Source organism: Bos indicus, chromosome 18 (genome assembly GCF_029378745.1).
Source record: "Bos indicus isolate NIAB-ARS_2022 breed Sahiwal x Tharparkar chromosome 18, NIAB-ARS_B.indTharparkar_mat_pri_1.0, whole genome shotgun sequence".
NCBI lineage: Eukaryota > Metazoa > Chordata > Mammalia > Artiodactyla > Bovidae > Bos > Bos indicus.
In genome coordinates, this window is record NC_091777.1 from 11629418 (window position 1) to 11641797 (window position 12380).

The 12380-nt window shown below is 45.0% G+C and overlaps 1 protein-coding gene across 1 annotated transcript in view; it reads left to right on the forward strand.

Moving 5' to 3' along the window:
- The window catches only part of CRISPLD2 (cysteine rich secretory protein LCCL domain containing 2), a 66626-nt gene that overhangs the window by 29264 nt on the left and 24982 nt on the right, over positions 1 to 12380 (forward strand). The window contains exons 7-11 of the mRNA XM_019979361.2: positions 1654 to 1794; positions 3608 to 3668; positions 8730 to 8796; positions 9298 to 9428; positions 10581 to 10624. Of these exons, the coding sequence (XP_019834920.1) occupies positions 1654 to 1794; positions 3608 to 3668; positions 8730 to 8796; positions 9298 to 9428; positions 10581 to 10624 (444 nt within the window). The remainder of the gene's footprint in view (positions 1 to 1653; positions 1795 to 3607; positions 3669 to 8729; positions 8797 to 9297; positions 9429 to 10580; positions 10625 to 12380) is intronic.

The following is a 12380-nucleotide window of genomic DNA, read 5'->3' on the forward strand; positions in this document are numbered from 1 at the left end:
TATAGAGTTTAGCTACAGATGATGTTTCCTGCATTACCCTTCCTGAATATCTTTAAACTTTGCTGGGACTATTTTTTTCCTCTCCAAAGGGTTCAAAGACAGAATTCATTGCAGGGGTTGGAGGGGGTTGACGGTCCTTCATGCAGCCAGTTTTGTTGAGCAACTGCTGTGTGCTGGAGCTCGTTGTAGAGTGGGTGTGAAGCAGGCTGGCTGCTGCCTCAGGGAGTTTGCAGCTGGTGGGGGAGGCAGGTGGTGGTGAGCCTGTTGTCCAGGAGCCGGACATGAAGGCCCACGAGCTCTGGTAATGAACTTGGGACTCAGGATTGATGTTCTCCTCTGGCTTCAATCCCGTCCATCCTCCTCCTCCCGTCCCATCCCCAGGGTTCCCCTGGGGCGGTGGTTGTACAGTGATGAGTCAGCCAGTGAAATGCCTGCAGAGTATCCTATCAAAAGGCATCCAGAGAAGATCTCTTGAAGAAATCTTGAAGTCGCCCTTCAATTGAATGGCTTGTGTCAACACAAAACAGTTGGTCTGCCCTTCAGAGAAGAAATGTTGTCACCCTTAAGGAGAAATGGAGATAAGGCTCAGAATTGGTGGACATTTGATAGGACTTGAGTCTTAATCCATTGACACAAAGAAGCCTGCGAGGGCCCCATACCTGCTCCTTGAACTTCTTATCAAAGCACATCTGTTGTCTTTTCTCACTGGAGAAGCTTAGAAGGCAAGGGTTTCCAACTCTGGTCCACGGCATCCTTGGCGAGTCCCCCAGCAGATGTGCACCAGCTCATGTTTGATAAGGGCACGCAAGCAGTACTTTGCTTTGCTTTGGCTGGAGTGTAGGGCTTGGTATCCAAGTGGCCTATTACAGATCACAGTGACTTTCATGATGAGAACTGATGCTTAATAAATGCAATTTGTTTGGTGAATTAGAATGTTTTGAAACATGAAGGTTGCAATCATGTTTGGAGAAATAACCATATTTGGGTGGGGAAAAGATTGGGAGCCAGTGAACTAAGTTTTTTTAACCAAGAGTTGGGTCTTTGGCTCTTTGTAGGTGATGGTTCCAATGTTACTGGGTTTCAGAACTTCAGCGCAGAGAAAGGTTAAGTGATCTTGACCTTCGGGGGTGGGGAAGGGAGCAGAACGTGAGGGCGGTAAAGGGCAATGTGTCTAAGACCATCGACACGGGTATTCTTGCACCCCGATGGCATGTATCTAGGAGGACCCCTCCCTCAGTGAGAACCCAGGGCAGAGGGACCTTGGGGAGACAGCTGCGGTTTGGGGTCAGAAGATGAGGTAGCTTCCTGAAGCTGCTCCCTTGGGTAGGCAGTGGTGAGTAGGCAGAGATGTGACAAGAAGTCATTCTGACCATCCAGGGGTGGGTGCCGGGGCCTTCTAGCCTCCGGTCAGCCCAGCTGCTCTTGGGTTCCAAATCAAGCACAGCGAGCAGAGAGCCATCCGTCGCCTTTGGGGGAGAGAATCCCACCTGGCCAGTTGGCCCTGAAGTGGGACTTTCTCTTTGCTGCTGAAATGACCCTTTGTGAAAGCAAACCTCAAACTAGTTTCATCTCCAGATGGCTTTTTTACTTCTTCCCAAGTGCATTTCATTTGGATCCCAGCATGTTGCTTTTCTCTCCCCCTTCACTATTAAGAGACTTATGGCCAGGAAACTGAAACGGACGACATGAACGAGGTGGAAGCGGCCCCTATTCCAGATGAGAAGCACGTCTGGGTCACCCCGAGGGTGATCAAACCCAAGAAGCCCAAGAAAGACTCTCCTGTGAACTACATGAGTGAGTGGGGCTCTGCCCTGCCGGCCGCCTCTGGAGGGGCCAGTTTTCTCTGGGGTGGACGGAGTAGGGGAGCCAGGGGGTTGAGAGGTCTTCAAGTCGACAAACAGCAGGGACCAGGGTGGGGTGAAGCTTGCAAAAGCACCACCCAAACATGTTTCTAAAAAGTGATATTTTAAAGTCATTTCAAAAGAAGCATTACAGGAGCTGTGTTTGGGTAGCCTTCCCCCCTCCCCGCCCCATGCAATTATTTTAAGGTTAGACCTGCTCTTGTCCTTTCAGAGAGGACCGGGGCTGAGATTGGGTTCCAGTTGGGGTGCCCACCTCCCAAAGGATGAGTGAACAGGCAGCGTGGGGCCCAGCTCCCGGGGCCGCCACGCACACGGGTCCTGTGACTCGGACCTGCCTCTTTGACACTCCACGTGCTCATCTGTAAAGTAGGAGCCCTGATGCCTCTTGTTAGCACTGTTTTAGTTTAGAGACACGGGTGTGTGCATTTCCCGTGTCCGTATTTTAGGAGAGGCATTGTGTTCTTGACAGAGAAGAACAGAAGCAGTCACTAAGGAGCTAGGCTATGAATTCTAGACCTGGGCTGCATGTTCTCATCTGTCCCTCCTCACCCATCTCCTTGCCGGAGCGGCTGCAGCTCAGTCAGGTTGCTGTGAGGACTCTTTACAGTCACATGGGTACCCCCGTGTCAGCTGTACTGTGAGGTCCTCAGCGTTGCCTCCAACAGCTCCGTTAAGGTGGGAAGTTGGCTGTTTCCCCAGAGACTTTCGGAGGTCCCCAGATGCCCTGTTCTCACGCTCACCTCTGGTCTCCCAAGACCCTTCCCCTCCTGGGGCTCGCTTCTCTCTGCCTTTCCTTGCTCGGCTCTGATTCCTCCCTCCCCGGCCCGGGTCACCTGTGTATGCGGCACGTTTACTGAAGTTTGGGGGCTCTAGAGAGCATTTTCTTACAGACACGGCACTAGGTATGGCTCCTCTGCCCGCCAGTGTCTCTGTTTTCCCTCCACACCATCACACAGCACACAACTGGACTCGGCTCTGAGCAGGGGGCCGGCTCACGCCCATCTTTCTCAGAAAGCCTTGGCTATTTTGTCAGTTGCCCTCCCGCCACCGGCACCCAGCCGGTGTTCTCGTGGGCCTTCAGTTATCTCTCCCCTGGGCTTCCCGCCTGTTCAGTCAGCCCATAGCTCTCTGTGACCAGGAAATACCCTGATGTCCTTGTCTGTCCAGAGGTTCCAAACTCTTTCATTATTATTTTATTTTTCCATAATGTAAAATTACAAAGTAATACGTGTCTTTCTGTCAAACTATAATACTACTCCAAGATTCTGATATGTCCCTATAAACCAAAATGAAAACTTGGCAAAGTCCTCTTGGCTGTAGGGGAGATGACACTGGGGAGAATGGCTGGGTCCCCGCTTCCTGGGCTGCACAAGGCTCGCCCTCCAGGGCCCTGTGAGGCTGAGGGGAGCTCAGTGTACCAGGCTGCCTTCCAGGGTTGGTTCACTTTCTCTTCAAGGCTCAGAGAAACCCCTGGAGGTGGATACTGTACCCATCCCCAGTAATAAGTGGGATTTGAACCTCAGAGAGGGGAAGTAAGTGTCCGAGGTGATAGTGCTACTAGAAAAAGGAGCCGGGATGCAAACCTCCACCCTGCGCCTGCAGCCAGTGGGTGACGCTGCTGCTCTCATTATGATGAGGCTTCCAGGATATTCCAGAAAGTTCCTCAGGGTGGGGATGGGATCTGCTAACTCAGACTCATCTTCCCGTTTCTTGCCGTGACAAGTGTTTCTGCATTTCTCTCCTAGCCCAAGTCGTCAAGTGTGACACCAAGATGAAGGACAAGTGTAAAGGGTCCACGTGCAACAGGTAAGTAAGGGCTGGCCCCTCCCTCTCCTACCACCTGCAGCCCTTAGATACACCTGCTCTGGGTCAGGGGTCCCTTCGTGACCTGTCGGCTGATCTGCTGTGGAAATGCCAGGTGTGCTGTAGACAGGGAGATCCTGAACAATGTTTTGGTGCAGGTGGGTGCTCCTTTCCACCCTCTGCATGAAGGGGTCCCAGATTGACCTGGAGCTCTGGGCTGCGGCAGCGTCAGGGCAGGTGTGGCCATGGCCGGGTCCAGCACGGCTGCTGCGGAGTCCCAGGCAGCCTGCTTCCCCAGGGCCCCACCAGACGAGGAGCAGCCAGCATCTCCCCCAGAGTGGAACGAATTAATCTAGCCAATGGAGTCACTTAGTATCATCCATTTCGGATGTTGAAAAACATCTGCCAAGAAGAAGCTTGGTTTTGGCAACATAGCCACTGAGCTGCTCCTTCTGGCAGCGAATGGCCAACAGGTGCAGTGGCCATGTGCAGACCCTCAGGTTCACGGCAGGAAAACCGTGTCATTGGTGGAGGGGCCCTTGCTCTTCTTCCTATAGGTCCTGGCGTCTGTTCATCTAAAGCTGAATCGTATTATTTAAAGCACATGCTCATTGTGTGTGCCCAGTAGTGGGATTGCTGGGTCATAACACAGTTCTATTTCCAGTTTTTTAAGGAATCTCCACACTGTTCTCCATAGTGGCTGTACTAGTTTGCATTCCCACCAACAGTGTAAGAGGGTTCCGTTTTCTCTACACCCTCTCCAGCATTTATTGCTTGTAGACTTTTGGGTCGCAGCCATTCTGACTGGCGTGAAATGGTACTTCATTGTGGTTTTTATTTGCATTTCTCTGATAATGAGTGATGTTGAGCATCTTTTCATGTGTTTGTTAGCCATCTGTATGTCTTCTTTGGAGAAATGTCTGTTTAGTTCTTTGGCCCATTTTTTGACTGGGTTGTTTATTTTTCTGGAATTGAGCTGCAGGAGTTGCTTGTATATTTTTGAGATTAGTTGTTTGTCAGTTGCTTCATTTGCTATTATTTTCTCCCATTCTGAAGGCTGTCTTTTCACCTTGCTTATAGTTTCCTTCATTGTGCAGAAGCTTTTAAGTTTAATTAGGTCCCGTTTGTTTATTTTTGCTTTTATTTCCAATATTCTGGGAGGTGGGTCATAGAGGATCCTGCTGTGATTTATGTCAGATAGTGTTTTGCCTATGTTCTCCTCTAGGAGTTTTATAGTTTCTGGTCTTACGTTTAGATCTTTAATCCATTTTGAGTTTATTTTTGTGTTTGGTGTTAGAAAGTGTTCTAGTTTCATTCTTTTACAAGTGGTTGACCAGTTTTCCCAACACCACTTGTTTAATACATTGTCTTTTCTCCATTGTATATTCTTGCCTCCTTTGTCAAAGATAAGGTGTCCATAGGTGCGTGGATTTATCTCTGGGCTTTCTATTTTGTTCTATTGATCTATATTTCTGTCTTTGTACCAGTACCATACTGTCTTGATGACTGTGGCTTTGTAGTAGAGCCTGAAATCAGGCAGGTTGATTCCTCCAGTTCCATTCTTCTTTCTCAAGATTGCTTTGGCTATTTGAGGTTTTTTGTATTTCTGTACAAATCGTGAAATTATTTGTTCTAGCTCTGTGAAAAATACCGCTGGTAGCTTGATAGGGGTTGCATTGAATTTATAGATTGCTTTGGGTAGTATACTCATTTTCACTATGTTGATTCTTCTGATCCATGAACATAGTATATTTCTCCATCTATTAGTGTCCTCTTTGATTTCTTTCACCAGCGTTTTATAGTTTTCAATATATAGGTCTTTAGTTTCTTTAGGTAGATATATTCCTAAGTATTTAATTATTTTCGTTGCAATGGTGAATGGAATTGTTTCCTTAATTTCTCTATTTTCTCATTATTAGTGTATAGGAATGCAGAATTGAAAGAGACACATGTACCCCAATATTCATCGCAGCACTGTTTATAATAGCCAGGACATGGAAGCAACCTAGATGTCCATCAGCAGATGAATGGATAAGAAAGCTGTGGTACATATACACAGTGGAGTATTACTCAGCCAGTAAAAAGAATACATTTGAATCAGTTCTAATGAGGTGGTTGAAACTGGAGCCTATTATACAGAGTGAAGTAAGCCAGAAAGAAAAACACCAATACAGTATACTAACGCATGTATACGGAATTTAGAAAGATGGTAACGATAACCCTGTATGCGAGATAGCCAAAGAGACACAGATGTATAGAACACTCTTTTGGACTCTGTGGGAGAGGGAGAGGGTGGGATGATTTGGGAGAATGGCATTGAGACAGGTATAATATCATATATGAAACGAATTGCCAGTCCAGGTTCGATGCAGGATACAGGACGCTTGGGACTGGTGCACTGGGATGACCCAGAGGGATGGTACGGGGAGGGAGGTAGGAGGGGGGTTCAGGATGGGGAACATGTGTACACCCGTGGCAGATTCATGTTCAGTTCAGTTCAGTCGCTCAGTCGTGTCCGACTCTTTGCAACCCCATGAATCGCAGCACACCAGGCCTCTCTGTCCATCACCAACTCCTGGAGTTCACTCAGACTCACGTCCATCGAGTCAGTGATGCCATCCAGCCATCTCATCCTCTGTCGTCCCCTTCTCCTCCTGCCCCCAGTCCTTCCAAGCATCAGAGACTTTTCCAGTGAGTCAATTCTTCACGTGAGGTGGCCAAAGTACTGGAGTTTCAGCTTTAGCATCATTCCTTCCAAAGAAATCCCAGGGCTGATCTCCTTCAGAATGGACTGGTTGGATCTCCTTGCAGTCCAAGGGACTCTCAAGAGTCTTCTCCAACACCACAGTTCAAAAGCATCAATTCTTCAGCGCTCAGCCTTCTTCACAGTCCAACTCTCACATCCATACATGACCACAGGAAAAACCATAGCCTTGACTAGACGGACCTTTGTTGGCAAAGTAATGTCTCTGCTTTTCAGTATGCTATCTAGGTTGATGTATGGCAAAACCAATACAATATTGTAAAGTAATTAGCCTCCAATTAAATAAATTTATATTAAAAAAAAAAAAGCACATGCTCAAAAGAGAAGGTGTATTGTGTCACCTGAAAGAGAGGGTCCTGTTTTACACCATGGGGACGTGGAGTCAGGTTTGTCAGGAGAACGCTCCACTCGCCTTTGGCAGGAAACAACCACCAAAACAAGTATAAATAAAAAAGAATCTCGTTAGTATCAGTAATAATTTGATGTCATTCCTTCCAACCTTTGTTCTGTGCTCTGATTAGGCCTTTCCTATTGTACAATTTTGTATGTTACTGGTTTCACTTAAGATTTCCAAAGTCAATAACTATTCCTCAAAAACTTCATTTCTAGTGGCCGTATAATACGCTGACATTTGGCCACACAGAAATACATTTGGCTATTCCTTTGACACCTGCTGACTTACTTCCAGTTTTCCCCAGTTATAAATGGTTGGAATAACATGGAGGTCTGACTTTCTGACTTTTTTCTTGGGAGAGTCAAGAATCAAGGGATATAAATTTTTAAATTTTTTTAAATTGAAGCATAGTTAATTTACAGTGTTGTGTTAGTTTCAGGTATGTAGCAAAGTGATTCAGTTATACAAATATATATATTCTTTTCAGATTCTTTTCCATTATAGGTTATTATAAGATACTGCATATAGTCCCTATATACAATATACAGTAGGTCTTTGTTGGTTATCTATTTTATATACAGTAGTGTGTATATATTAATCCCAAAGTCATAGTTTATCCCTTCCCCAATTTCCCCCTTTTGTATTCCTAAATTTTCTACGTCTGTGAGTCTGTTTCTGTTTTATAAATAAGTTCATTTGTATCTTTTTTTAGATTCCACACATAAATGATAGCGTGTATTTGTCTTTCTCTGACTTCACTTAGAATGGTAATCTCTAGATCCACCCATGTTGCTGCAAATGGAATTATTTTAGTTTTATGGCTGAGTAATATTCCATGGTATATACGTACCATCTTTTTTATCCATCTATCTGTTGATGGACCCTTAGTTTACTTCCATGCGGATATTGTGACTATTGCTGGCATGACCATTGGGGTACCTGTATCTTTTCGAATTAGAATTTTTCATCTTTTCGGGATATATGCCCAGGAATGGGATTGCTGGATCACTCGGTGGTTCTGTTTTTAGTTTTTTAGGGAACCGCCATCCTATTCTCCATAGTGGCTGCACCAACTTGCATTCCCACCAAGAGTGTAGGAGGCTTCCCTTTTCTCCACACCTCTACAGCATTTGTTATTTGTAAACTTTTTAGTGATGGGTGGTACTTCACTGTGGTTTTAATGTACATTTTTTCTATTAGCAACATTGAGGATCTTTTCATGTCCCTGTTGGCCATCTGGCTGTCTTCTTTGGAGAAATGTCTATTTAGATCTTCTGCTCATTTAGGGGGCTTTCTGATTGGATTATTTGTTCTTTTTTTTATATTAAGCTGTATGAATTTATATATTTTGGAAATTAATCGCTCGTGGGTCACTTCATTTGCAAATGTTTCCTCCCAGTTTGCAGGGTTTATGGTTTAAGAGACATGAATTGTTAAGGCTTTCTGGAAAGATTAATTGATATTTGTTTGTGAGCATGGTCACCATCAATGAATTTTATTCTATTACAACACCCTTGTAGTTTGACACCTGGAACTTTTAGTCTGCACATCTTTGATGATTGGTATCTGAGGACTTTTTTGGTGCCTTTGAAGCCACTTGTCTTTCTTCTGGACAAGCCATTTGTCCATCTGTTCATGGAAACGTCCATCTATTTGACTTGAATCTGAAGCACATGAAAATGGTCTTTAAAGAGGCCAAGTTGAATCTGTAATTGTGTCCATGTGTCTATACACTTCAGCCTGGGTAAATTGTGACTTGCTCCCAAACAGTGTATGCTAGATCACTGACACTTTTCTATATGTAATAATAGCTATTGAAGGGGAACAAAAACAATAAATTCATGGCGAGGTTTTATCAACGTATTTTATTCAACTTATGAAAATCATCTTCTTTCTTTCCCATCAGGTACCAGTGCCCCGCAGGCTGCCTGCACAGTGGAGCAAAGATCTTTGGGACTCTCTTTTATGAAAGCGTAAGTATGGCCAGAGCTTCTTTAAATGGCTGGCGTGGTCTCCTGTCTCTGTGTTAAAAGCAGGTGGCTGGTTTTCAGGTGAACAGATTTTCTTTTTGCTCAGTAGTCAAACCTCCCTCTTAGCTAAGGCTAATAGGCATAGCTGATCCATGCCTATTTCTGGGGTCACAGATTTGCGAAGCCACTTTCGGAAATGGGGGCTGACCCCTGAGCCGATCAGTCTCTATGTTAGCCCCAGCGTTAATATGCTCCACTGGAGGGGGAGAAAGGGCTGTTTGTCACTGTTCTTAGTTTGTAAAGCAACACAGATGAGTTCTTAAAGATAAGCAACCCCAGAAACAAAGACGTGTTATAGAGCGAGGTCGGAGTCAGCAGTGGGGTGAGCCTTGGCCCGGCTTTTTGGCTTTTTGTGGGTTGAGGACAAACATCTTGTGTGTTCCTGGAAATGATTGCTGACAAAGGTGAATTCAGATGTACTTACATTCCGGCCCCGCCCTGCAGGCGTCCAGCATCTGCCGGGCCGCCATTCACTATGGGATCCTGGACGACAGGGGAGGCTTGGTGGACGTCACTAGGAACGGGAAGGTTCCCTTTTTTGTCAAGTCAGAGAGAAACGGCGTGCAGTCTCTGAGGTAAATATTCTGTGATCAGGGCTCCTGAAAACTTCTTTTCTGATTGTGAGAGTATTGTTGAAACCTTGGGAAGTTCTGGACCATATAAAGAAGTGGGAAATAATACAGATGACAATGCTATAACTCAGAAATCACCCCTATAAGCTGTTTAGCATATTTTATTCCACTGGGTTTCTGTGTGTGTGTCTAATGTGTTGAGCTTCTTGTTTGTATGTTTGCTTGTTTTTGTAGCTTTGAGGAAAGTTTATTCCATATTTGAAAGTTAATACTGCTCTTAATTATGAAATGTACATATAGCCATTAAGATATAGAAAAACAAATAAGGAAATATTGACCCCTTCTTTCCCACTTGCTCGAGATAGTCTCGGTACACAACCTTCGAAAGTGTATAGTCTTGCAGTCTGACGTGAGTTCTGAATCCTGCTTTTTCTCCCTTGCTTGTCACTGAGACCTTTTCCGACACCTCAGTAATGACTGATAGTATCTTTGAGTTTTCAGGCTAATTGTTCACTGGCATTCCCTACATACCCCCCTACCCCCGAGAATGAAGCTTTTCATTTTTTAAAAATACCTACTTGTGTTTGCAAGGTGCTTTTCACATAAGGTATGTGGATGGGTCACAAGGCAGACCATCCTTGCCGTCCTGACTTTTGGGGGTTGGAGGGGGCATGGAGACCAGCAGGAGGCCATGTCTTCATCTGTCCATGGCACCTGAGGCATAAGGTGACCAGGAGATGGTGGAACCCACTGCAGGCTCTGGGGTCAAACGGACCCAGCTCTGCCTCCTCCCCGTCTGTTAGCCATTAGGCTAACGCAAATTTGTTTTCATACTTTGATAATGATATTAATAATACATGACTTCCTTTTAATCTTTTAAATGTATCATATGCATTTAAAAAGCATTGTTCTGAGGGGGCGTCCAAAGGCTTTACCAGGCCTCTAGAGGGATCCTTGGCACAAAGAAGGTTAATGAGCCCTGTTCTAGAATGTTCTCAGTCTAGACCTTGCTCTGGAATGTCCTAAGGGCTTTCAGGGTGATGGGAAACAAGTAGGAAGATATGAAATTGAGGTGGAAATAAACTAAGTACAGTAACAAGGGTGCATGTTTAGAAGCAGTTCTGTTTTGTATTCACCTAATGCTTCCTTTTACAGCAAATACAAGGCTTCCAGCTCATTCACGGTGTCAAAAGTAAAAGGTAAGCTGGACAGTCTTCTCTTATATGACCACAATCCACAGGTTACCCTGGAATTTTGTTCCCCTTAGTTACTGATTTAATGGATATCATAACTGTTGGTACTGCTTTTCTCAGCATTGCCACAATATTGAAGAGGTTCCTGAGAAGGATTCCTTAGCTAGTTTCTAAACATATCTGAACTTGGCATTGGCCCTAGATGGCTAAGGCTGAAACACAGGCCCGAGTTCCCAGCTGACTATCACAGAAAGACTATCGCCTGGGTCTAGAGTAGCTAACAGGCTTCATAGGCAGTATTGATTTCTACTGAGTGGTAGTGGCTACCTGGAACATTGTGTTGAGAAGGATTCTGAGGTCCAGTTCTGTGCTCAGCAGAAAACGGAGCTGGAGAGGTTAGTCATGTCTGCCACAGAGGAGAGAGTGAAACCTGGGGAAGGACGTGGCCTATATTTGCTGTATCTCGTCCAGCTTTGTACCTGACCTGTGGCTTGTTCCTTTGGCAGGGTGGCATGTGACCATGGGAGAGCAGGCTGTAATCAGAACTGGGGTTGGATTTGTAGTTGCCCAGACTGGGCACTTGCCTGGAGGGGCTCAAGCAGGCAGGGGTGCATGGGCACCACCAGCCTTCCCCTCCCTGCTGGGAAACTGCCCGCCTACCCTCTCTTCCTTTGGGAAAGCCATGCTTGTCATTTGGCCTGGATGCCAGACACGTTGTTCAGTCGTTCAGTCGTGTCCAACTCTTTGTGACCCCATGGACTGCAGCACGCTAGGCCTTCTTGGCCTCCACTGTCTCCTGGAGTTTACTCAAACTCATACCCACTGAATTGGTGATGCCATCCAGCCATTTCATGCTCTCTCGTCCCCTTCTCCTCCTGGATACCTGACTACCTGGTTAGATATCTTTATAAAAATATGTACCATATTTTTATAAATTTTAAAAATTTTACCACATTACAAAATTAATACCTATTTATTCCAGATAATTTAAAAATATGGAGAATCAGTAGGGAAAAAAGAAAAAAGAAGACCTAAATTCCACCACTCAGAGATAACTACTCTGAACATTTTGGTGGATTTCTATAGAGTTTATTTTCCCTCTGCATTGAGTATATACATTGGTAATATATACACTGATATGTTTTTAAAAATTGAAATTGGTAGCCTGATTTAGTTTTTGAATAATAATATACCAAGAATATACTTATATACCTTCAAGTGGACTTCTGAACCTAATTTTAATGGTCTCCCCAGCATCCCATTGTGTAACAGACCCTTGTTGGACCTCTGCACAGACCCCTGCCCATCTAGATGATAGGCTCTGCTAGAGGCAGGCAAACTACAACCTTCAAGGCCAAACCCTGCCTGCCATCTGTTTTGTAAATAAAGTTTTATTGGCATGGAGCCATGCCTATTCATTTCTGTGTTGCCTAAGAATGGTTTTTCAACAGTATGTGAACTGTGAACTTCCAGATGTTCAAGCTGGTTTTAGAAAAGGCAGAGGAACCAGAGATCAAATTGCCAACATCTGTTGGATTATCAGAAAAGCAAGAGAGTTCCAGAAAAACATCTATTTCTGCTTTATTGACTATGCCAAAGCCTTTGACTGTGTGAATCACCACAAACTCTGGAAAATTCTGAAAGAGATGGGAATCCCAGACCACCTGACCTGCCTCTTGAGAAATCTGTATGCAGGTCAGGAAGCAACAGTTAGAAGAACTGGACATGGAACAACAGTCTGGTTCCAAATAGAAAAAGGAGT